General features: G+C 36.6%; 3 protein-coding genes across 4 annotated transcripts in view; all 3 read right to left on the minus strand.

The window, feature by feature from the left end:
- Window positions 1-1,846: 1,846 nt before the first annotated feature.
- On the minus strand, window positions 1,847-7,055 carry LOC116729630 (tripartite motif-containing protein 35-like). Its single transcript, XM_032578298.1, has 2 exons — window positions 5,952-7,055; window positions 1,847-1,945 (listed from the first exon to the last, which is right to left on the minus strand). Exons 1-2 carry the CDS (start codon window positions 7,053-7,055, stop codon window positions 1,847-1,849), a joined length of 1,203 nt encoding a protein of 400 aa, XP_032434189.1.
- Window positions 7,056-10,916: 3,861 nt separating this feature from the next.
- Window positions 10,917-18,208, minus strand: anxa3a (annexin A3a). The gene is made up of 14 exons (XM_032578348.1): window positions 18,111-18,208; window positions 17,279-17,309; window positions 17,156-17,203; window positions 16,989-17,076; window positions 16,599-16,693; window positions 14,604-14,717; window positions 14,415-14,505; window positions 14,255-14,334; window positions 13,780-13,836; window positions 13,610-13,703; window positions 13,435-13,530; window positions 12,370-12,428; window positions 11,817-11,939; window positions 10,917-11,397 (listed from the first exon to the last, which is right to left on the minus strand). The coding sequence occupies exons 2-14, from the start codon at window positions 17,291-17,293 to the stop codon at window positions 11,338-11,340; spliced, it is 1,020 nt and encodes a 339-aa protein (XP_032434239.1). The 5' UTR covers window positions 17,294-17,309; window positions 18,111-18,208; the 3' UTR covers window positions 10,917-11,337.
- A 2,538-nt stretch (window positions 18,209-20,746) lies between these two features.
- Window positions 20,747-26,921, minus strand: part of fras1 (Fraser extracellular matrix complex subunit 1) — a 297,850-nt gene continuing 291,675 nt past the window's right edge. For both annotated transcript variants that reach the window (XM_032578347.1, XM_032578346.1), the window contains 4 exons: window positions 25,744-25,910; window positions 24,151-24,356; window positions 22,640-22,786; window positions 20,747-22,066 (listed from right to left, as the gene is read on the minus strand). In XM_032578347.1, the coding sequence (XP_032434238.1) occupies window positions 21,497-22,066; window positions 22,640-22,786; window positions 24,151-24,356; window positions 25,744-25,910 (1,090 nt within the window). In that variant the 3' untranslated portion in view covers window positions 20,747-21,496. The remainder of the gene's footprint in view (window positions 22,067-22,639; window positions 22,787-24,150; window positions 24,357-25,743; window positions 25,911-26,921) is intronic.

The raw sequence follows: 26,921 nt of genomic DNA on the forward strand, positions 1-26,921 counted from the left end.
GATTCACATTGGAGAAGTATTTTGGATACAAAAATGGAATCAGAATCAGCTTTATTCAAGTTTTTGTACACAAACAAGGAACTTGACCTTAGTAACACTTTGCTCGACATTTTAAATATAGATGTATAAAAAGCAAGAATAAAAATGTCATTCTTTTGTAAAGATGTACAACTACAATGTTTTTATAGTGCATATTCAAATTCACTTCAAGAATAATTTATTAATCCCAAAGAGAAATTAAATGTTGTAACTCGTGAATTGAAATTCTTCAAAGAGTTACTGTAGATGGTGATGGCTGTTGGCAGGAAAGATCTCTTGTAGCAGTCTGTATTACAGTGAATTTGAAGAAGCCTTTGACTGAAGCTACTCTGTATCATGTTGAGGATGCTGAGGGTTGTCAAAGCAACGCCCCAGGTGTGTTTCTGATGACAGAATAGCATTATGACATGATGTAAAGCTCCTAAAAGTCCATTTGCTTTAAACCAAATAAGTAAAACAGTGCTCAACACTGACTTCCTCGATCTCCATCCATATCACACAATTTGCTCTATCCCAAAAACAAAGTTGTATTTTGAACTTTACATTTCAAATTTCAAATTAAAAAAAATATTTTAATAATTTCTCTTATGATTGAGCTAGGCTTGCATTTCTTGCACTAAAACTGTGCATGAATCTAAAGCAATTGCCTATTTTCAATTCAGTGTTCAAAGGGTTAAAGAGCAAAATACATTAAAAAAAAAGAAAGTTCATTTTTCAGAAATACAGTTTAACATAAGACGAATATAAAAGGTATGTGGTAAATCTCAAGAGTTTCAGCTTTTGAATCAAATGACTAACATAGAAACTTTTCAAAGATATTTTAAGTTATTGAGACCCACCTAAGAATTCACATAGTAGATCAAACACAAGCGCAGTTGGTAGCACTGTTGCCTTGCAGCAAGAAGGTCCTGGGTTCAATTCCTGGTCTGGGGTCTTTCTGCATGGAGTTTGCATGTTCTCCCTGTGCATGGTGGGTTCTCTCCGGGTACTCCAGCTTCCTGCCATAGTCCAAAAACATGACTGTTAGATTAATTGGTCTCTCTAAATTCTCCCTAGGTGCCCTTACAAAAAAAATCCCATGAAAATCACATGTGGTTCACACAAATTTTTACATGTGAATGATGTGTGAAAGATGTGAATCACATGTGAACGTGTGATTTTGGAACGTTTCGTGGTAAAATCACGTGATTCACACATTTCCACGTTAAAATATGTGATATACAGTACATATACATAATTATAAATCCTTATAATTATAAGGACCACATTTTTTACCTTGAAAATGGCCAATTTCTTCATATTATTCACTTTTCATGATGAATATGAGGTCTGATGTGGAAAATCTGTCAATCTCATATAATTTTCTAAGACATAACTGCAAACTAAAGTAAACTTGTATCTAGGAATCAAGACTTCTAAGACAAGTATATATGTACACAAAACAACAATTTATTTGCTTCTGTTTGAAACTGTTGAGAACCAGAAACAACTTTTAACATCTGAGCATGACACCATACAGATTTGCCCCATATTAGGCCCAGACAATAAACATGTCGAAACCAGATGTGTAGAAATGGGTTTAATATCATCAGTGCCAGTTCAGAGAGGGAAAACAAAACATCAGAGACTGGTCCTTCACGTTGTTGCAGGAGAGACTGTATCATTCAACTGTGAACCCTCTGAGTCTCCTTAATGTCTTCAAGGATGGTTAGAACACACACACACACACGTTGGCATTGGTGGCTTGCATAGGGGTCTTCTTATATGTGCCAGTAACCACAGGTGAAGGGGCTGTGGGTCCTGATGCTCAGGTGGGGAGTTTTCCTTCTCCAGTGCTGAAGGTGGTGAGGTCTGGCTGTTCTGATGTGTTGCCCCAGTCATTCATTATCTGAGCTTCACTGGACCACTGGCCTCGAACAACATGTAAAAATTAATGAAACAAAGCTCTTATGATCTTGACTACATTTCATGTACACGCCCACACACACACACAGCAGAGTCCTACTTTTATGTAATTGACCAGAATGACCTGGGGTGCTCTGATCTGCTAAATAAAGCAGCATAACGTGACGTTGTTTGGTGACTATCCTGTGTCAGGCTAAAAAAAACACTTCAGTTGATAAAACTATGATTCTCTTGGCAATTAAAAGAAAAATCACGCAGTGTTAAAAACAGTAACAGGTCAATTTATATTTTTCAACTGGAAGAATGTCATCATAATGGCGAGCTCATGTAACCCAGGTTGAAATAGCCTCTTCATAAAAATAATAGTAAATTAGATAAATAGGAAATAAATAAATAGGAGAATAAATAGGGAATTAATCGATCTTAAAATTGTTAAAAATATATATATATACATAAAAAGAGCAACAATTAGAGACATTAAAATTGCTGTATTTTGATTTTTTTTTATATTTTAATTGATTAGAGAAACTGTATAAACCAGTTTTGCTTTGTCAGCGAACTCTCTTATTCTGAAGGGTTACATTTATGTGTAATCCATGTGACTAAATTCAGCCAATCGGGTTGCTGCGCTCTCTGACGTGAGAGAGAGAAGAAGCAGAGAGGGTAAAGCAAGCAGAGAGCGCAGAAGCAAACGGGATTGTGCTGGAAAAAAAAGAAAAAAGAGAGACAGATAAGAGAAATTGACTACTCGTAGCTGACTTGCTGTCTAAGACGAGTTTTTGTTTTGTTTTGTCTTATTTCTTGAAAAGGAGCTTTTCGCATTATTTTTTTTCCTCACCCTGACTGTGTTCGGGATCATCTTTTGTGTGTTGTGGAACTGGACTTGGTGAGTTGGAAGTGTATTTTGTTATTTTGTTTTTTTAGATAATGTAAACATTTATTTAATTTAAATGGAAAGCTGAAGCGGAGGTTGATCAGCGGAGGCGTTGGCTGTTGCTCTTGGTGCTAACAGCAAGCCAACTGAAAGTCAGCAGGAGTAACAGCTGATCCGCTGAAGCCAACGGCCGCTCTTGTCAACAGAAATTTAACGGCTTATCAGCAGAGGAGCTAACTGTTGCTAACTGTCGCTCTTTGTTGGCAACAGGCTTTTTTTTTTGTTGTTGTTGTTTTTTTTATTTTCTTACGTTCGGCTGGGATTTGGACTAAGGAGTCTCGGATCATCACCGAATTGGATCTTCCTAAGGAGAACGAGATGGCGAGCCAACCCGGGAGCTTAATGACCATCCAGTAGGAGCTACGCCTTCTGCTGGACATGCCAACCCCGCAACTTGGTATGACCTGCCTATGTTGTTGTGCGCATTAGCAGTGGGTCACTGAAACAGAATTAACTGTTGGATCATCGGAGGAAACAAGACATCAATCTGAAGCACAGTTTGACCTGTCCTTGCTGAATTGTTCTGCTGTGTTGTTGTTTTGCTGTTATTGTTTTTTTTACTCCTTAAGGGAAACACCAAAGAACTAAAATAGATTAAACAGATTAGAACAAACTGTAAATTAAAACAGATAAATAGTATTAACTAGAACTTAAATAGAACTATAACCTAGGTAAAATAAATAGTATCCTTAATTTAGATTTATAAAATATTCTGAAAGAAACTGGAAACTATTATTTTTTTTTGGAATTTGTGTCATTTTGTGTTAATTGTGTAACATTGTTGTTGTTTATTCTTTTATTGTTCTTTCAACAAATAATAAGCCGGCTGTTTTTTAACTAAATTTTTTGGGTCTGTGGTCATTAATTCAAAATACACTTCTCACTACTCCAGTAGCCGAACCTAGCTCTGGTTTTTATTACGAGTTCATTAACTGTAAACACATAGCGAGTGTTACACTCACACATCTGCACGCGCTCCGGGCATGGAGGGAGGGTGGAGAAATGGCCGTTTTGTTATAACGGTCCTCAACTTTAATTTTGACTGAAAAAACAGCTGCAGTCTGTTGGGCCCTCCATTAAAAAAATAGCCTAGGTGAAGTTTAAGTAGTGAAGCATCCACACTAATTTGTTCTGGGAGCTGTAGGACTCAAGATAAAGCCTTCAAACTGTAAAATCGGCCAGCATTCAGCTAACGTTTAGCTAGCTTAGCATGACTTTAGTAAAGTTCACCGGTACATCACTATCAGTACGCATTACTTTACAGATTTATATTTCTGTGTAAATTCAAATCAAGTAAAACATTTCTTACCTTTTGTTCGGGGGAAAAAAAGTAAACTCTTCAAGTCCACTTTATCCATAAAAAAGAGAAAGAAAGCGCTCAACTATCCGCTTATTTTTCTCATTTTTTTAACCGTCCTCAACTGTCCAATGGCACGAAGTGAAGAATCTTCTAGAGTTGGGGAAGGAGGGGGTGGGGAGGGCAAGAAAACATCTCGCGAGATTTTCGAAATAACACGAAGCTATTTTATATATATATATATATATATATATATATATATATATATATATATATATAAAATAGCTCAGACTTAAACCCTTTATTTTGAATTATTATATTTTATAAAGCAATTTAAACTTTTATTTCACACCAGTTGGTTATTTTTTTAGTTAACTATATACTTTACATTATTATCAAATATTTCTATTAACACATAAATATAAGTGTGGCTTTGTCTTAAAGTTGAAGTTTATGCCTCTGGCATAACTTAACATTTATTTAAGTTATGCCAGAGGCACATAAACTAAGGCACATGTGAGAAATATGTGATCACATGATCCCATGTCAAATAGACCATGGATCACATGAACAAAATAACTTTATCACATGTGGAAAATGGGAACCAAATGTGGAACATGGGTACCACATGTGATCACTTGATTTTCATGGGATTTTTTGTAAGGATGTGAGTGTGTGTGCATGGTTGTTTGTCCTGTCTGTCTCTGTGTTGCCCTGGACAGACTGGCGACCTGTCCAGTGTGACCCCGCCTCTCGCCTGGAGCTTTAGATGGAGATAGACCAGCACCCCTCCTGACCCCACTAGGGACAAGGGTGTTAGAAAATGGATGGATGGATGAAATACAACAGAATACTGTGCAGCTATTAAAATACCTACTTACATTAAAAATATCTATCCAGCTTAATAATTTAATGAGAATGTATCTATGTTTTTTAATGTGCAACCATTTAGATAGGTGTGATAAAATGTTGATCTTCTCTGTCAGTGGGCTTCACTGGTCAGGCCCATTATATCCTCTATTCAACATACTTTAGTGCACGTTAAAAACCTCCAAATGTTTATGTTTGACACATGAAAGTTCTGGACTAAAGGTTGAATTCAGATGACAGTTGATTAGGTCCTCAAGGAATGAAAAACTCTGACTTTGATTTAAATGGGAATAAAAATGATTTTATTTCACAACATATAAGAGGCAGATAATACTAAATAAACACTTAAAGGAGTAACAAAACACATTTCTTGGTTGTTACATGACAAACTCAGAAATACATCAGTAAATAAGTTAGAAATAATTTGAAGAGATAATAGTGCAAAGAAAGTAAATTTGAAGAAGTTTTCTTGTTACTGTATAATCTGACAATTTTGAATTACACAGAATCAAATTCACTTCAAACATGACAGACAAAAATCTGAGAAGAGTAAAGTTATTTAGAGCAATAAAATACAAATCACTAAAAAACACTGAAGCAAAGAAAAGGCGGTGATTTTCTGTAGCTTGAGTTTTAATACCTGCCCCTCACAGATACCTTCAACGGTAAAATTTTAGTCCCCTGGTCAAACAATGGAAACATCTTATTTGTAAAAGTGTGTGTGAAGGTGTGTATGACGGTTCTTGTTAAAGGATCAGAAAAAGCCAACTTTCCTGCTTCCCAGTCCAGTTTGACTTGGATTCTCCGTATTTTCTTAGTCACTTTGGGCTCAACGCGGTCGTTTCGTTGAGACCATGCTGAATATTTGCCACGACTAAAACGAAGAACCCAATAATCCCGCTTTACGAAACCGGGGCCGTCAGCTGACTCTGCTACCATGCCGACCTTCCAGGATTCACCTCTGACCTCTACATCCCAGCTGTGAATTCCTGAGTTAAAGCCCCTGGAGCTGATGACGGAGTGGCACATCAAAGCAGACCTCTCCGGATTGTAGGGAGCGACGGTCCACTTCACCCGCCTCACAGATGTCAGGTCATCGGACAACAGCAGGTCTGCAGCTGCCGTGTTCGGGTCCAAAACCAGAGGCGTGTATGTGACCGCGTTCTCCATCTTGAGCCAGATGTTGAAGCTGAGGTTCCCCACATGCTTTGCCTCATCTAGGAGAACTCCAGAGGGAAAATCTGGCGGATCCAATCGGAGCTGGTTCTGGATTTTCTCTGTTGCTGCTTTAAAGTTTCGCAGGAGTGAGAGGTCTTCTGTGTTCAGCTCATCCTCCGTGGTTCTGATTGTTTCAGACAGACCTGATATATTTTTCTTCACAGTCTCCATCAGCTCCACCATTTTACCAATCTTCAGCTCCGCTTCTTTCCACACAGCAGTTAGCCTAGCTTCCTCTTCATCTGCTAAAAGCCAGAAAAATTTCCTAAACTGCTTCCTAATTTTCCCCTCCGAGTTTCGGGTTTGACTTTTTAAGTGCTCCACTCCGTCATGAAAGAGTTCTTCGCAACATTTTAAACCAGCCATGCGGTTTTGCAAATGCTTCAGGTTTTGCTCAAGTTCAAGCTTAATCTCTAACACCGCTTCACTGACTGGTCTGAATCTGTGTCCAGCATGTTTTACTGAATCCCTGCAGATCAGGCACACCGGCTGCTCATGGTCCAGACAGAACAGCTTCAGGCTTTCAAAGTGCAAAGAGCAAAAACCCTCCGATGCTCTCCGGCTCCTCTCCTGCAGAAAGGTGTTGCACAGCCTCTTTAAAGCCAGGTTACATGGTGGGTTTCCACCTGCAGATCTTCTCCGACAAACTGGACATGATGGCTCCCGTCTCTCTCTCCTAATGTGCAGCAGGCAGGCTTTACATAAACTGTGGCTGCATGGGAGGAAAACAGGATCCTTGTAGATGTCCAGACAGACGGGACAGAGGAGATCCTCTTCTAACATGGAAGACATGATGTCACTGAGAGAAGTACAACAGACAAAAAGCTCATTTATCAGGCTACAATCACACTCCAGGTTTTAATGCTCAACTCTGATTTTTTGTGAAATCCAAATTTTCTTTGTTCATATTTACAGGTAAGCGCACCTTACTATAAGCCGCACCTACAAATAAAAAAAAATAAATAAATAAATGGAAGCGTACATATATAAGCCGCACCGGGTTATATGCCGCTGGGAATATGGAAAACCGCAGCTCTCGATTTTCCACAAGTCCACAGCAGAGGGCAGCGTCCTGAATAAATCTGCTGCATTTATTAAGGACGCAGCCCTCGGTCTCCAACGCCGAACCCTGAATGTGTTCATGCCGAGCTTACGTGCAGCGGCTCTATTTCCATCTTGTACTGCCAGATCGATAGCCTTCAACTTAAAAGCGGCATCTTTTTCTTCGTGTGGTTTCCATGAAGAGGGAGTATGAGTTTGAAAACATTTCTCTGTCGTGCCTGCAGCTAGCATGTGCTTGTTCTAAATGAAAATTAGCACTTTCTTCTTTGATTTCCAATTTTGACTTCCAATGATTCACTTCCTGCTAAAGAGCCCCCTGGTGGTTGAAGAAAAATCCACAGAAAAACCGCACCGGGCTATAAGTCGCATGGTTCAAAGAGTGGGAAAAAAGTAGCGTCTTATAGTCCGAAAAATATGGTATATGCGACTTGTATGTGATCTAATGTAAACCTCATATGACCTGAAAGTGTCCCGCATACGCAGAAGAGGGCTCAATAACGTCACACAGAGAGAGTCTGCTCAGTATTTTGCCAACCGCTATCGGTGCTTCTCAATTCCAGTCCTCAGGCCCCCCCTGCTCTGCATGTTTTAGCTGTACCCCTATTTCAGAACAGCTGATCCAAATGATTGCATTACCTGTTCTGCAGCCATCAAGTACTGCAGAAGCCTGTTAATCACTCATAGATTCAATCCAGGTGTGTGGCAGCAGGGAAACACCTAAAACATGCAGGGGGGCCTGAGGACCGGAATTGAGAAGCACTGCACTATATAAATGTATATTTTTTGTATATTTTTGGCCTGCTCTGACCATGTTATTTTAGCAAACTGCCTTGTTTTTAGAGTCTGTATACACCAGTTTACGATTATCCAATAATTAACATACAAAAAACACCTGCCAATATTCCCTGGAGGTTTACTGAAGCTTCCTAATTTTTCTAAAAGTCGATTGGGAGGATCAAGCTCTATTCCAGTGAAGTCACCTCCCAGTTTTTCCCATAAAACAGACACAATATCTATGCAAGACCTGGTTCAAAAACTTTCCTTTTAATAAACATGACAGCTAGAGTACAGTTAGACATTGGTCACTTTTCCTCACTCTGCTAACTTCTCCTACTACTCTCCATACCAGAGTGAAGTTACCCCACGCCCACCGTTCTTCAAACTTAACTAAATTAGTGTCAAACGTTTGTGCAGTAGAAATGCGTTTGCTACTACCATTGTGAAGATATGAATAACTATTTCTAAAAGGGTCAAACAGCACCCTCTACAAAAAACAATTTCGTTTTAATCAACTGTGCTAACATAGCACAATGAATTTATATCCATTTCGTCATGTTAATCTCTCATGACCTCTGTAAAGTTTTTATATTAAAAATTATAATGGCACAACAACATTTTTTGTTGTGCCATTACAATAACAAAATATGCTGTTGCATAAATGTAGCACAGTTGATTAACACTATTAGCAACAATGCGATATCCAGTAATAAGCCCTGAGCAAAATGGCGGCGTGAATAACAAATCAGAAATGACCAAAATCTCCAAACACTTCCTAACCTTGGATCAGCTGAAGTTGAGACGGGCTTGTGGTTAACTCCTGACGAGTACCGACCGACCAGCAGCCTCCTGCTCCAGCGAGGTGCCGCTTCTTGAGACGGAAAAAGTTTCGGTCCAACTTCACAGCTGCTTAAATGTCTCCATCAAGGAACTAACAGTTGCGCATGCGCGATAGGTACTGACAGTGCCAGCAGGACCTTCCTCTCGGTCGAAATTATTTTGGCTTCGAAAAAAGGACCGAAACAAAACCATATCACCTGCACCTCGTTTTCGTTATGTGCCTTCATCTATATAACTCGGCATTTAGACCTGTCTTGTATTCAAAGACAGGTAATACTTTATAACATTCCTTTGTAAAACGTAAAAGGCAAGTCCGCTCAGCGATCTAGTGGCTCGGACATCACGGGACTTGCTGTGCGCCACATGCGCCGCTGCTTTACATCGAGTCAGGAGGGGAAATGACACAATCAGCAAAGAATCTGAGAAGGGGACGCAAAGTTTTGATATTGTCAACACAACGATAGCAAAACAACAAGGTCCACAGGGATCACATTTCACAGGTCAGTAAATGGCTTTAATTAAAAATATATATAAAGAAAGTGGAGATTAGGTTAGTTATGCTAGCTTAACTGTTATCACTTAGCATGAACTCTTACTGCGCAGTTCGGAGAGTGTTCAGGCGATCACTTCCTAATGATCTCAAAATGGAAACTCAGAAACATAAATCTGCAACAGAAATGTTCTGTTTGGTGTTTGTACGTCCGTTTTTGTGTGGTAAATGTTTTTGTGGGTTTTTTTTTTTTTTTTAGTGTTAATTCCTGATGCGTTTGACCGCAATCTTTGCTCTGCGCTCCCGGGGCTGCTGTTTATTGGTTGCCATGGCAACGAGTCTGCTTGTGACGTAAAGTTGACAAACTGAGAGAAAAAATAATACAATCACCCGTTTTTCTACATTCTTCCCAGGACAAATTGCATCATTTGTTTGTAGAACGTGGCGATATTCAGAGCAATCATCAAATAGGATGAAATATTTCATAAAGCGTAGAGAGCCAAAGTTTGTTAAATTTTAAATCATGGCTCCTATTAAGTAAAATTAAATTATGGGCCATTATAAAGAGAAATTCTCTTTGTTCTCTCTTGTTTCTAGAACTGACAGAAACCAATCTATAGATTTATTGGCAGAGAGAATATATATTTTACATATCCAAACATCAGCATCTCAGCTTTGAGCCACATTTTATAGAATCCAGTAACATCGATGGTCACTCTACTCACCAACTGCCCCAACCAGACCCAAAAAAGGTTTTGCGTCTTTATTATTTGCTACGTTAAAGACACATCATATCCTAATTTATTGAATAAAACTGTCTGGCATTCACATGTAAGTTTTTGGCTTTATTCTTAGCACTAGAAAAGAAAAGGCCTTCCAGTGAATGTGGATGCATCAGCACCTTAAACCCCCAGCTCCTCTTCGTCCCCACCAACTTGCAACACAAAGTTATACAAAACTAGAAAATAAAAATAGTTATGTTATTGTAGCCTTAATTAAATGCTTTAATAAGTTACCAATTTAATTTGAATTTTTTTAATATTAAGAAATTTGAAAAACGTAAAGGAGATTAAAAACTTCTAAAAAAAATTTCCAGAAAAATTTCAGCTTTTCAAATTCAGAAATGTCTTCTTTTTTTCTAGAAAATTTGTGAGATTAATCTAAAACTTTTTGAGTTTTTTCAATTTAGACTTTTCAAATTAACTTTGAGGTTTTTTTGACAGAAATGTACTCCTTTTTATCTCTAAAAGACGACTGCAAACCTGAAACTTTCCACTCCGCTTTTAGTTCAACATGGCCAGAAAATGTGAGATTTATAATAAAAAATAAAAACTTTCTTCATGTCCTTATATTCCTGTTGGTGTCTAAACTGCGCCTCCTGGTGACGAATTTGCGGAATTGCCACAATAATCAAAACCGGAATCGATTAATTCACATTTTTGGTGAATTCCTGCTAATAAATAAAACAAGAAACAAACATTTTCTGTGATGAACAGTGAAGGTTTTTATTTTCTGTAAGCCGAAAAGACACAAACAAACAAAACTGTGCAAAAGTTTTAAACCAACTTTTAAAACTTCTCTTAAAGAAAGCCATTCTTGTCACCAGTTAAATTTGCTTTCATACGGAAGTTCTCCATAATTTGGTTTGTTGCATAGAAGACGTATTGATAAGAAACTTATGGGTTTTAAAAGTCGTATCAATTTAGAATAGTTTATAATTTAAATCTAAAACTTGAATTCTGATTTGATGTTTGAGTTTTCAGTCATAATATGACACCTTTTAGAGCTGAAACTAATTTAATTTATTTATAATTTACGGATGAATTAAACATCAGTAAGAAGGGAAGGACAGAAAGCCGACAGGATGAAAGAAACAGATCTATTTTTGTCTTCAGACGGACGACCTCAGTCGTCTCCTCCACAGATCGCCTTCAGGCAGTCGCCGTATTCGCCCGACACGTCGGACTGCAGAACAAAAATAAAAACCAAAACAGAACCATTTTAAAGCAAATAAAAAAATGTATCTATATAAATCGGACGGACGGACGGATGGATTTTTTTCCATTCTTTAACTGAAACAACCGTCTTTGACCTTTAAGTTTCTGAAGGTCAGTCCAGCTTCTGTCCATCAGAGAAACTTTTAATCCTTCAGGAAATTTGTCCCGTCTTCATGGGCAGATTAATAATCTCTAGTCTCCTGATTTAACAAAACTATTAATCCATAAATATAACAGAGAAGCGAATCAAACCCAGAAACTCCTTGGATAACACTTAACTTGACAAAAAGTCGGTGTCGTGTTTTGAAGATGAAATCCACTATATGAACCAAACACTGAATGAAGTGGTGAAATTCTGGTGAACGTTTGAGTTCTGGTCCGACTCACCTCGATGTCGGACCGCAGAGAGTGTTGGTAGAGTTTCTTGAACTCTGCTCTGATGTCCAGCAGGTCGATCTCAGACCGGCTCACCATGATCCGGGTCAGAGTGGACTCATCGGTACCACCGCCCTGAACAGAGACAAAACCAGAACTCTGGAGTTTATAGACGACTGACTAAAACCAAAATCAGCGTCGAAAGAATCTTTTGGACTTTGTGGTTGATGACAACAAAACATTTTAGTCGACACGCACAATGCTATGTCTGGTTGGAAACCCTCAGCAAATGTTCCTGAAACATGGTGGTGGCAGCATCATGGTGTGGGGTTCCTTTTATTCAGTAGGAACAAGGAAGCAAAGCAGAGTTTCTACTACCAGAATAAACATCAAAGAAAACCCAAGTTTCAAGTTTTTCTTTATTTTAAAACCTAAACATTGAAATTAAATGTTTGGTTTTTTTTTAAATACTAAAAATTTATTAGTAGATATAAAAAAAAAAAAACTAAAACTTTATCCCTTCTGAAATGTGCTCTGGAACTAACATGTATAAAAGCTGATTTACCTTCATGCTCTCATGCAGCAGTTCTGCAAAATACGCCGGTAAACTCTTCGCACATTTCACTGCAGAAAGAAAGAGTTGTTACAAAAGCAGCATTTTAGTATCAGCAGCAAGTTTTAAATGGTGTGTGAGGGCTATCTGAGATAGAAAAAAACGAGCAAATTGCCACCAAAAAATATTCTAGAAAATGATTGAGAATGTTTGAATTTGAGAAGTTGAAAATTTGCTATTAAAAACACAGAAATTGACATTAAGCTCGGAAATTCTGGAAAAATCTGGAAATTTCAAACATAGGAAAGTCTCAAATTTGCTACAGAAAATCCAGAAATTGAGATTAATGTTAGAAATATTCTAAAGAAAAAAACATTTAAATTTCTCAGTTTGAAAAGTTACAGAATGAGAATTATAGAAAAAGGTTGTTTTTTCTAAAACTCAAAAATGTTTTGACTTTTGGCACTCAGAAATTTTCAAAGCAATTTTACATTTTGAGATAAATCTCAGAAATGTTGAAAAAATAAAGTTGGAAATTTCAAATTTTCAAAAGTCAAACATTTGCTAGAAAAACAAAAATATTTCTTTTCCCAAAACTCAAAAATGTTTTGACACTTGAAAATCAGAAATTTTTCAATTTGTTTTCAATTTTTTCAAAATTTTGAGATTAATTTCAAATCTTAGGAAAAAAACTTCAAAGGCTCAAAGTCTTGAGCTTTGGAAATGTTCTGAGTCGAAAATGTTCCACCTTTGAAACTTAGACATTTTGAGATGAATCTCAGAAATTTTCAAAACAAAAAAACCAAAACCAAACAAAAAAACAAAACAAAATAAAAACAAGAAGAACAATAAGTAAATATGAAAAGTCTAAAATGTGCTAGAAAAAACCTCAGGAATTTTTAGATTAATTTCAGAAATCCTCTATAAAAACAAGAAAACTTCTGAGTTTGACAAGTTGAAAATTTGCTGGCAATAATGTACTCCTTTTTTTCTTTCCCTTTCTCTCTACATTAGCCCTCATTCGCTGTTGTAGTTTAAACTTCTAGAATCGGTACAGGAAAATAAATGTTGTTTTACCAACGGCCACCAGCAGCTCCTCCAGTTCTCCAGACATTTCTCCTTCGATGCTCTGCTGCAGCGTTTTCCCGCTGATGTTCTTGTATTCGATTAGAACTGCAGAAAAATGGCCGTCACTTTACATTTGTAATAATCCTGGTTTTGTCTTTGGGTTTCCAAACAGAGCCGGTCTTACTCTGCCTGAGCTGAGGTATGCTTCTTTTGCAGAGGATCTCAATAAACTTGGACTCATCTGTGCCCCACTTCTTCTCCCCGGCTTTGTAAAGTGTCTTAGGGCAAAAAATATTGAAGTTCAAAACAAAATAGAAACATATCAATTGTATTTTTTGGGTTTAGTTACTTCACCTCGGCGTCTTCCTTTGCTTTTCCTACATCTACAGAGTCGCTCCCGTCCCTCTCACCCTGCAAACAGCAGAATTCACTTTATTACTGTTTTATACGTTTTTATCATCATCCTGCTGTGTTACATTTTAAATAGAGCTGTAAACATTAACAAATGGATGAGAATGAGCAACTCCTGCCTCACTGTTATATTAGAAATGAATGGAAAGGAACATTTATAAATGAACATTTAAAACAAAATCACTTCCTTTAAACCTTCCTGAATATAAAAACTTGAAAAACTGCTAATTTAACAGTCCTTCCAACTTCTAATGGGTTGGAAGGACTTGCACAACTGTGTCCATGTTTATATTTCAAGCTTACTTAGGCATTTTGATTAATCGTGATTAATCTGATTAAAATAATTGATTGACAGCTCTAGTTATGAGTTAAGCGTGTAAGTTTTCTTGCGGCAATTTTCTGATTTTTTTTTCTAGACCTTTGCCAGGAGAATAAGCGCTTTGGAAAAATCTCCAGAAACTTCACTCCCCAACTTCTCAATCAAGTCCTTCTTTGTTTCTGCAGGGGAAAAAGACGGAGGTCATAAATCTGTTTTAGGCAACAAAACCCATAAACTAAGATGGAAGACGCTTCTTTACCTTTTAGGTAAACGTCTTTGAGAGCTTTGATTTGCTGCTTGGACCTGGTGGCAAAGATTTCAATCAGGATGCAGTCTTTTGTACCAGCTCCCTGCAGTAAATCACATTTTATACAAATGATGTTGTACAGTAATAAACGCTGTTTAATTTTTTTTTTAAAGTTTTTGAAAAGGAGCTATGTGAGCGTACTTTCATGGCTCGGGTGACTTCGTGGCAGTCGTACGCTGCAGGGGGAGTGATGAGCGCCAGCAGCAGCTTCTCAAAGTCTCCGCCCGTGTCGCCTTTCAGGTCTTTCTCCAGCGTCTGAAACGTAAATAGAGGCGACAGATCCAGAGGTTTACTCTGCGTGTTCAGAACCACGCCCTTGAAAATAAAGCAAATACAGAAAATAAAGCAAACGAAGCGCTGTAACGACTTAATAATGGGAGAGCATCTGTGTTTCAGCAGGTCAGAGTTAGGTTACATTTACTCGGTTAAACGTAAATTAATTGAATAAATTCAAATACTCAATTAACTTGAATAAATTATTTGAATGATGTACTCAATTAAAATACTCTTGGAAATAAACTTTCAAAAAGATACCACAGTAACAGTTTGGAAAAAATGTACTTTTAGTAGTATTTTTACTATGCTGTACTTTTTACTTGAGTAATTTTATTATGAAGTATTTCTTCTCTTACTTGAGTAAAATATCTGGATTTTCTACCCACTGAATGAAAACCAAACATGTTTTAACCAAAACTTCACCAGATACACACACCTGCAGTTTTTGTGAAAACTTTTTTTATCTAAAGAAACTGATTTAAAAAAAATCTTTTACCTAATGTTATATTTTATTACTTACATGATTTATTGTCATTTTGGTCCTTAAACTACCAACATTTCCACTAAACTTTACATTTTGGTCTGTCTGATGAGGTAAATTTTAAATATTAAATTATGTTTTTCCATATCCTTTCTACCAAATACTCCGTTAGTCTTACTTAACTAATTTCTTGGATACTTTTTACCCTTACTTGATTAAAAATATGCTACAGTATCGTTACTCTTACTTTTGTACAAGTACTTTGCTTACAGTAAAGCTCCTTTTTGATTCAATAATTCAAGATTTTATTCTAACATGATTGATTAATAAACTGAATTTATACCAAACAATATTCCTAAGCACCAAATGTATCACCGTCCAGGGTGTTTTACATGCAATCCTGATTCCAGTGACTGGATTACTTTTAATCTCCCATGTATTTGGTGAAGGTGCTGCAGCAGGGAAACACCTAAACACACAGGAAGCCGCTGTGAGCAAACTGCCAGACTGCAGCCAGTTTTCCTGCTTATTTAAGTGCAATCCATTATTCAGGGTTTCTATGCCTGTGATATATTTGTTTTCACTTGTTTAATAAAATATAAAAAAGGTTTGAAAGTAAGCAGGTGGTCAAGTCATTAAGAAATCACAATTAAGTTGTTTTAATGCCAGAACAGCAAATAGAAATATTTTTTGTTTCAGAATTGACACAATATTTGGGGTTTCTCCTTAATCGTTTATTTATTCCAAGTCCTGTCATCATAGCAACATTCACGCTTTAAATAATATTTTAAAAATTATAAAAAATTATTTGCTGAACAAATACAATAAGGTCTGACTGTTTTTCTTTTATTTCTTGGAATTATTTTAGAAAATATATAGAAAATATTCAGCTGCTTTGTACACTACAGGTATAATTTAATTTAAACTTTGTGTCTGTACAATTGACAGGAATTCAAATATTGTTGATCTATTTCTGTACTGGTTTGTGCTTTTTCTTCATTACTTATTTATGAAAATGTTAAAAACGACAGAAAAATAAACACAAAAATAATAAGTTGCATGTTTTCTTGATATTATTTATTAAAATAAATCAAAATGAGCACACAATCTGTTCGAAGTGAATATATGAAGCACAAATGTGAAAATTTGGACTAATAACATTGGAGAACACGACTTATTTTATTATTATTCTTGTCTGTGTCTGGTAAAAGTCACTCCTGTTTAATTTTTTATAAAATTATAATGTGTTTCTATTCAGGAAAGTGAGTCATAGGAGATCTTAACATAAAAAAATCCTCATTTATTTCTCATTTAACGATTAGAAACCCGATTCACAACATTTCAATAGTAATATAGTAATAAAATGAAGAAAATCTTACTCTGCCAGTGGCTTTTTCATACGCTTTGCAGATGAGCTGCCTCTGATCGTTGCTTCTTTGTGTCAGGATTTCAATCAGGACTTTCTCATTTGTCCCTAAAAAATAACAATGAAACATGAATCTCTGTTTCTGTCATATATCTGGAGACAATTTACGTTAAATGAAGCACAAAAAGTAGTAGATTTGTTTCAATTTCAAAACAACAGCCATCAACCTGAAGGACGTTTTTAACAAAAATGATTAGTTAATCTGATTTTTAGAAATTAAACCGTTTTACACCAATCTGTCTTAAAACGTTTTGAAGACAAAAAGCAAACACAAGTTTTCTCCAAATAAGAAATGAAAAAGTAAGTTTAAGAAATATAGTGTGAAGGGATTTAAAACGTGTACCGAGTCCTTCAATGGCGTCCTTCAGAGCTGCAGCGTCTTTTTCTGCATCAAAGTTTGCTTTAGGCTTGATGGTTCCTCTCTGTCCGTTCTAAAACAGACATTCAGATTTAACAATTAATTAAAACCCTGCAGAGTTTCTCATATAGAAAAATCAGAGTTGGACTCACTTCAGCAGCAGAATATGACGGTGAATCCACAAGGCTTTCCAAATCATCCTGAAAATAAATGGATTTAACATGTACAACTCTTAAATAAAAACTTTAGAAATATAAAAGAAAAACCTCTCTCACCCATAAAGAAGCCATGATGAATGTAGCTCTTCTGTAAGACATTAAAAACAATCTTAATCTCAGTTGTACATTTAAATACACTGCAAAAACATTAAATTTTACCAAGTAGTTTTGGTCTAGTTTCTACTGTAAATTTCTTAGTACACTTGAAATAAGACAAAATTAACTTATAAGAAACTTTTCAGCAAGATATAAGAGCTTATTTTAAGTAAATAATTACTTAATATTGATTAAATAATGCTAGTTACATTGGCATATTTTTATTTCACGTACAGGATATTTTTTCTCATGTTTTAAGTGAAACTAGTCTTTTTTCATCAATATTAGGAATTATTAAATTAAAACAAGCTCATATATCTTAATGAAAAGTTTCTTCTAAGTTAGTTTTCTCATGTCAAGTGTACTTAAGATATTTCAACTAGAAACTAGACAGGAATCCTTGGCAAGATTTTATGTTTTTACAGTGTACTAAACAAATAATCAAGAGGCATCGGTTCCAATCTGTCATAGATTAAAGATGATTAAAATATGAATTAGATGTAGCGAGTGGTGAACTGTCGTACTTTATCGCGTTTTAAAAATGCATTTACATGTAGAGACGTTTTCTTCGGCTTTGGTGGAACCAGAACAGGAAACATGCAAATACGTTGCTGTGTAAAATGAGACCAGCTTTGCATTGAACCAGTGACTAAAGGCAGATTGATGGAACTGTAAAAGAAAAGTCTGCTTTCTGTACAAACCGGGTACTTTAAACCTTCTAATTATGCAAAAATAAAACTTTTAGAAACCAGAAACTTACAGCTAAATTAAACAAGCAAAGGGAGAAACTCACCTTTGTCTCTGAAGTGGAATGTTTCTTTCCGCCACACCTTCTGCTTACCTGGAAACTCTGAATCCACCTGTAAAGAAAACAGTTGGCCACACCTGTTTGGCACAGTCAGACGATGCCTTCAGGGACTGCTCGTAAAATCCAGTTACTAACCAGTTTAATCCCCTCCAGATAAAAGAACACAACTTTTAGATTTGTAGTGAAACCAAATGTTACTTATAAACTTTACGACGGCCATAATAGACAAAAACACAAAATAGTAATACATTTCCTAGAAGAAAAAAACCTGGGGAATCTCAGAAATTTTCTAGAAAAAAAATCTGAATTCTCCAAGTTTGAAAAGTAGAATATGTGCTAGAAAAAACTCAGAAATTTCTGATTTTGAAAAGTCAACAATTTGCAAGGAAAAACTGAAAAATTCTGATCTAAATCTCAGAATTTTTCTCACAAAAACTAAAGAAATTTCTGAGCTTGAAAAGTTAAAAATTGGTGAGAAAAAACTTTTAGATTAATCGACGATATATTAGGGCAGCAATATCAATACTGCAGATATTGAAACAGCAAACATTGGTGTCACTCAAGACTTTTGCCCATTTCAAGCTTTAAAAAAACACAAATTAAAAAAAGTGTCAAACCATAAATAACATAGTAAATGGACAAAAAACTGATTTTTAATTTTACAGTTATTTTATTACTAAAAAAGGCACCAAATACAGGCATCATACTAATATTGTGTTTTCCAAAAATTATAGCACCAAAAATATATTTTTTTTCCTCCCAAAATCCCCCATTTTCATGTTTTTATAGGCACACATTTGAAAAAGAAGTGGTGTTATTAGATAAATACAAACCAGTGTCAAACACTTTAAAAACAACATCAGTAGCTGGGCTGTAATGTAACAAATCAGACGAATGAAACATAAATGAATGAAGAGTAACAGAGTGAGATCTGAGTCTTTGGGCCGAACAAAGGCAGGCGGACGCATCATTCTTATAAAAACAAGGTTTTTAAAATGTGGTTACTTTCATTCAGACAGTAGTAAGGCTGAAGCAGTCATTAGGGTGATCGGGTTTATTACAGTCACACTCAGACGCTCTTCGATTGAAATACTTTGGACGATCTGTTCTCAGTCTCATGAGCAAAAATACTGCATGGCACTTAGAAATCGGCAGCTGATTGGATTACAGTACAAGCACGGAAATAAAAAGTGTTAAAAATAAATCGTGTTCAAAATGTCAGTAAGTATAACTCTATAAACCCCCTTTAACAGTGGATAAATACCAAGCTAGTTGATCAAATAAATGGCTCTCTAGTGAAAACAGAGAGAACTTTATATTAAATTAAAACATTAAATATCATAAAAATTAGAATTGATGAAGAAGAGAGTAGAATAGTTTTGTCCAGGCTACAATAACACAGCAGATACAACTTTGATACGATATCAATATGTTAGGTAATAATCTAAATTTTGCCGTTTCAAATCATTAATAATTGTGTGGATTTCATTGTGTGTGTAATAAATCTGTATAATGTTGAGAATGAAAATAAAAATGAGACTTTTTTTTTTTTTTTTCAATTTTAAAATTTTTGGAGATTAAACTATTTAGTTTTTTCCCCCATTTTTATATATTCAGTTTATGAAAACTTATAGGGGGCCTTTATTAGTTATTTTATATTGTATTTAGAATTAAAACAGCTGGGGTTTTTTTTTATTAAGCACATTGTTTTTAGATGCAGTAGAAACCCAAATGTAAGTACAAATAGGTGCAAAATGTGAATCTGCATAATAGAAAAAAAAATAAATAAAATATGTCTTTTGTTACCTAAATAGATTGTGTTCAAAGCATGACAGGTCGTACAGGTGAGAGTAGAATGGCATTAATCCAGCGTAAAAGGGGGTGTAATCAAGGCTTAAAATGCTTTTTAATTAAATAAGTCAAAGCTCTTCCTCGTGAAGAAAAGACTGACTGAAGTTGTGATATAATTGCACTTGAAGGCATCATTCATTTTTTTATTTGCACTCACTCAGCCTGCAACAAAAGCAGCTTTGTGCTTTATATTTAAACAACTTCAGCAGGTGGAGAGGTTGTTCCAGTTAATTTATCTGCAGGATGATTGTGTGACATACGAGGTAAAGATGCAGGAAAGGAGGACATTTTTCCTCGCCTGCCTCATCGTACAGCAGTGAAATGAAACGACGCAGCAGACAGAAACCATCAGAGTCTGAGCTACTGTTCACCTTTCGGTGGTGAAACCGAGATGAATGTCGACTAAAAAGAGAAATAAAAATGGAAATCAGATGCAGCTGAGCAGTTTGTGGATTCCTGAGGTAGCCCAGTGGGCTGAACGTCACACGTTTCCCTTTTTTCTCTCTCAAAGTGGTATAAAAATACATAAACAAAACATTCCTTTAAGTACAAATTTTCAGTTTAGAAAATACCAATTTTGATGCTGTTTTGTTGTCCTTCGTCAGTAGCTGCATTTCTGTTACAAATGTGTGCAAAACGTTGTCAATATTTTTCTAATTTAGAAAAAAAAATATTTATTTTGCAACAGTGTTTCCATTACAGCAGAAACACAATTAAAATCACACCTGAATAAGTTTGTTCACACATTAAGTCATTAAAAAACATGCCGCTCAATTATCCTTCAACCACTTCCTGTCATCTTCTTTGTAGTTTTTGCCAGTAGTAACATCTGGCTGTTGATCACATGACTCGTAGTGATGCGAAGAACATGTTTTTGTTATGGTTTTATGAAATACACCAATTTTGATAAGGCCGGAAAAAAAATGACCTGAGCACCAACTTATTGAAAACTAGCTTTTTTTAAATTGGTGTGCTTTCATTAGGCAGATTTATTTTCAAGATGTCAAATTGAAAACTCAAAAGATGTCATTGAAAAGATGTCATCTTGGAAATCTCGGAATTTAACATTCCGAGAGATTTTTTTTAATTGCTGTATTTCGATTAAGCAAATTTATTTTCAAAATGTCAGGTCAATGGAAACAGAGTTATTGACCATAAAAATGTGCAATTGTTTAAGAAGTAGTTTTTTTGGCTGTATCTAAATTGGTTTACCTTGCAATACTGCAATGGCAACACTTTCTTCGCATGGAAAAAGTCACATGATCAACAACCGGATGTTTCCACTGGTGAAAACCACGAGGAAGACGACGGCAGGATGTAGTTGGAGAGTCATGCGTGGCATGTTTTTTTGATGACTTGTCTCGATAAGAAACTTATTCTCGTGTGATTTTAATTGTGTTTCATATTTAACAGAAACACTGCCACTGCGTAATTGTGTTTTTTTGGTATTAGTGGAATATTGACAAAGTTTTGCTCACATTTGTGACAGAAAAGAAGCCAACGGAAACGCAGCGAGTGTTTCAGACCTCGGTGCCGTCGCCGAGGTTGTTGTGGATTTTGACCTCCAGGTTGACCTGCTTCACTTTGCCGTTTGTCTCCTGGTTGCGGTTGATGTTGACGTTCCTCACGGTGCAGTGCTTTGTGCCGAAGTTCTTCTCCACGCACTTGTCCATGCACACCTCCACCTTGGTGTTGAGCGGATACTCCTCGTAGGCCTTCGGAGTCTTCGTCACCTTCTTGGCCGACCGCCTGCAGCGGCGAAACAGGAAGCAGGAAGCAAGCAGCGCCAGCACCAGCAGGGTGACGGCGGCCACGCCCCCGCCCACGGAACTGCCCACGTGGGCATTGAAGGTGGCGGAGGGGCCAGCCTCCAGGCGCAGCGACTTCATGTTGGTGCCGTTCTTCACCTGGTCGCCCTCGTTGTCGTAGATGAGCGACTCGTCGAGCGTCAGACGCCCGCTGCGGTCCACCAGGTCGCGTTTGGAGCGGCTCACCTGATACGTCAGCGAGCGCTGAATCCTGGGGCTGTAGCTCGACTCTGGGCCGATGACGTAGATCACCTGCAGGTACCACTGGTGGCCCGCCTCCACCTGTCAGTCAGAGAGGTCATTTATTTATTAGTTTATTTAGCTGAAATGTTGTACGTTAATTCACATATTGGGGCATGCTGTGGTGGCGCAGGGGGTTAGCAAGCCCCACGTTTGGAGGCCTTAGTCCTCGACGCGGACGTCGAGGGTTCGACTCCCGGTCCCGACGACCTTTACCGCATGTCTTCCCCCCCTCTCCTCACCCTCCTTCTTGTCTGCCTACTGTGGAAAAAATACAAGCCACTAGCGCCGCAAAAACTCTTCGGAGAAGAAAAAAAAACAAAAAAAAAAAAAAACTGGGAATATTGAGCATCTGGTGACGCTGGGTATCTGTTTTAAAAACTAAGAAATACTCAATCATTTAACAAATTATTATCATTAGCAGGACCTTGAAGCGATTGTGAAAATTACTGAAAATTCAAAGAAAAGTCAAAGAAAGAACCACATGGACTTACCTATCAGGTCATATCAGATCTTAACACAACATTTTCTTGTAATTTTATAATTTCTTCCTGTAATATTATGACTACATTCTCGTAATATTATACATTACATCAAAAACAGGAATTCACTGACCTTGTAAAGAGCGTCGACCTTCATGGTGAAACCATCGACGCCCGGCATGGCCGCCACGGCCTGCAGCTCTGGGACGTCAGAGGCAAAATCTGCCTCGAACGGAACGTCGTGAAAAAACTTGTGGCATACGTCCGGCTGTTTACGATCCTGAAACACAATCAGAGCAGATCAAAACAGAATAATAAACATTTTAAAACTAAAATGGTCGCTTTAATTTTTAAACCAGTGGCACTCTCAGAAAATGTCAGGAGCTGTGGGCACCTTGGTCCCCCCACTTGGGGGCGCTCCTGTTTTAAATGCAAACGTAAATACCTGGTTTTCAATATAAAAAACTAAGAAAACTACAGCAGAAAACCTTATGGTAGTTAGAATATCATCTGGATGACAAACCACTGCCAAACCCAGTTTGTCCAGTGTGAACTGGTATGGAAAGCTGTTAAACTGGAAAGTTTTCTTTGAGCAGTTTGCTGTGAAAGAAAAATCAGGATGCCTTGAAATAATATTAGCAGAAGACTTTGAAAAAAATAAATTATAAAGAAATGTAAATTATTATGCCTGAGAAAAATACCCAGAAAACTAGCAGCAGCCTCAGGCTTGTTTGTTGTTCTTTGAATGGGCCGAAACAGATTTTGTTGTGCTTCTGTACAATGGCTATAAAGGTTGATTCTGAATACTCCAAAGTAACACTGTTATATATTTAAATTGTCCAAGGAGGGCAGAGTTCTCAAAAATTGTACTCATGTAAAAGCAGCACTATTTCATCATATTTTTACTCCACTAAAAGCAAAAAGTAGCCGTCCAAGGAATTAGTCAAGTAAGAGTAAAAAGGTATGTGATAAAACGTTTACTCAAGTTCTGAGTAACTGATCAAATTATCGATCATTTAAGTATGTAAAAATTACGTTATCAGATGTACCAAAATATAAAGTTATGTGGCAATTTTGGTATTTAAATCACAAAAATTACAATAATTCATATAAGTAACAAAAAATAAAATCAGGCAAAAAATCTGATTCTTTCAATAAAAAACTTCAGAATATTTAACAAAAACTGCAGGTGTGTGTGTCTGTGTCTGGTGAATTTTTGGTTAAAACATGACTGTTTTTCATTCAGTGAAGGAGAGAATCCAGACATTTTACTCCAGTAACAGAAGAAATACTTCATAATAAAATGACTCAAGTAAGAGTAAAAAATACAGCGTATTAAAAATATTTGTAAAAGTAATTTTTTTTTCAAAAAAAGTTATTCAAGTAAATGTAATTGAGTAAATGTAACTAGATACTAAACAATTCTGTAAACTGTTTGGATTTCATGGTTACAACCACAAATATATGTGTGTAATAAATGAAACTCTCAGAAGGGCAGATGACATAAATCAACTAACGTTCAGAGGGATGTGTTACAATGAGTCAAGTAAGTGAGAGAAATATATAAAAAAACAATAATAAAAAAAACAATAAACCCAAAATATTCATAAAAACCAAACAGATTAGATGAAAGTTTGTGTTTACCAGCAGCAGGAAGCGATGTTTGAGATGTTTGTTGGGTTGGATGCAGCCGTACTGCGGCCCCTCGTTGTACAGGGTCCCAGTGGGATCGAAGAAGGGAACGTAGCCGTCCCGCCCCGTGCATAGGTAAACCTTCTCCAGCTGCAGCTTGTATGCTGCGTTCAGGTTCTGCTCCGGGTTCCACAGCACTCTGCCGTACAGAGTCTGACCTGCAGGGGGCAGCGAGTGGACCAGAGAGGAGTTAAACTGTTCAAGTAAGCTGTTCACTGCATGTGATAAAACAAATACTTCCAGTGAGATTTTTTATTTGTTTTTGTAATTATAATTGTAAATAATATACAGTACAGAACAAAAGTTTGGAAACACCTTTCTAATTCAATGGGTTTTCTTTATTTTCATGACTATTTATAAGGCAATAAATCCCACTTATTAACCTGACAGGGCTCACCTATGAAGTGAAAACCATTTCAGGTAACTACCTCTTGAAGCTCATCAAGAAAATGCAGAGTGTGTGCAAAGTAGTAATCACAGCAAAAGGTTGCTACTTTGAAGAAACTAGAATATAAGGGCTATTTTCAGTTGTTTTACACTTTTTTGTTTAGTGCATATTTCCACATGTGTTATTCATAGTTTTGATGCCTTCAGTGTGAATCTACAATGTCAATAGTCATGAAAATAAAGGAAACTCATTGAATTAAAAGGTGTGTCCAAACTTTTGGTCTGTATTGTATATCGTGATAGACATGTGATAAATATTAATATAGAATACATCTCAATATTGAATATATAGAATATTCACTGAACTCCGATCCAGAACCGCACAGCATTCTGGGGGACGTAGGCAGAGGAAACCTGTTAGCTAGCTAAGCAAAGTTGGCGGAATCAACTAACTCACTCACTCTTTGGTTACCTAGCGACAACCTGCTGGGTAACAAGCAATTTCAAGTTCCTCCCCCCAAACTTTGGTTACCTAGCAACAACCTGTTGAGTAACTGGCGCAGCAGCAGTTTAATATTTTGCATCATAACTTATTTAAAAATAAAAAACAACAGCGTGGATTGAAAAACTGAATAAAACAGGAAACGTCACTAAACCAGCCTGGCAACATTTATTGATATTGACTGATATGAAATGGTTATATAATATGTTTTCTGCCATATTGTCCAGCCCTAAAAGATAGTATATTATTTGAAAAGAATATTAAGAAATTAAGATAAAAACAGTTTAACTGCATTTTGCCAGACTGCTTCTGAGAAAATAAATAAATAACTCAAATGTATGTGCTCATCTACAATAATCAAATATAGGTAAAAATAGAGTGATAAATTTGTGTTTCTCATGAAGACGTGATTAACGCCATAAGTTTTTAATTTTTTATTTAAAAAAAAGAAAAACTTCAGATTTTTTATAACTCAATTACTGTCAAATTGACAGCTTTGGCCCAATTAAATAATTTCTGGATTCAGTGATTTAAATATTCAGTGACAGCTATAAAATTAAGATATTTATCAGATCCTATTTATATTACAGCATCCTTGGAAGCTAAATATGAAAAATGTGGACTAGCATGAAGGATGGGTTATTTTTGACTCCTACCCATGGAGAAGGCTCCCTTGTAATCCATCTCAGCCATGGAGACGTCGGCGGAGGCCGGATCCAGCAGGAAAACCTTCTCGTTGTTGCACAGCTGGAACTCCGTGTTGAGGGAGTAAACAACCGGAACGGGCCGGTTGGTCTGCTGGAAGGCGATCGGAACGAGGAACCTGTTGGAGTAGAAAAAAAGTGTTCAGGATATAACTGAATGTTGGTAACACAGGGTTTCTGCAGGTTTCACTACCACAAATTAAAGGCTTTTTAAGACCACTGTGAATTAAATTTAAGACCTGTATCACCACAGAAATGCACAAAAGAAAACTGCATATTTTACATTGTAATAGTGCCAAGTTTTTTATATGGGTCAACAACAGACCCATATAACAGACAACAACAGATGTTCGTGGCAAAGACGAACGTTGTCCAGCCAACTGGTGATAAATTCACACTTTCACTTGATTTACCTCAAAAAAGCTAGCTAGCAAGGACATATTAGCAGCTAGATAGCAGTAGCCTCAACCACCTTAAGTCACAGAATGGAGTGGCTATAAAGTTACACTTCGTCATGATAGACGCAAAAAAGCTAACTAGGTTATAATTAACGTCTAGTTAGCCCAACCAACTCAAGTCACAGAACAGAATGGTGATAAATTTACACTTTTTCATGATAGACGAAAAGTGTCTATTGTATAATTAAGATCACTTGCTAGTTAGCAAAAGTATATTAGCAGCTAGTTAGCGGTAGCCTCAACTGCCTCAATTCACACAACAAAATGGCGATAAATTTACACTTTCTCATGACAGACTCAGGAAAAGCAAGTTAGCTATTAACATAACGGTATATTATCAGCTAGTCAAGGGTAGTTCAACCACCTCAAGTCACACAAGGATATGGTGATAAATTTACACTTTCTCAAGATAAGTGCAAAAAACCAAGCTACCCGGATAGTAAGGATATATTAGCAGCTAGTTAGCGGTAGCTCAATTGCCTCAAGTCACAAGAGGACATTGCAATAAATTGACACTTTCTCATGATAGACACAAAAAAACTAGCCAGCTAGTTAGCAAGGATACATTAGCAGCTAGTTAGCAGTAACCTCAACCAACTCAAGTCACAGAACAGATGGAAGATGTCTGTGCAAGCCTCAAACGTTTGCTTGATATAAAAGTCCAGCAAGAAA

Source organism: Xiphophorus hellerii, chromosome 12 (assembly GCF_003331165.1).
Source record: "Xiphophorus hellerii strain 12219 chromosome 12, Xiphophorus_hellerii-4.1, whole genome shotgun sequence".
Classification (NCBI taxonomy): Eukaryota; Metazoa; Chordata; class Actinopteri; order Cyprinodontiformes; family Poeciliidae; genus Xiphophorus; species Xiphophorus hellerii.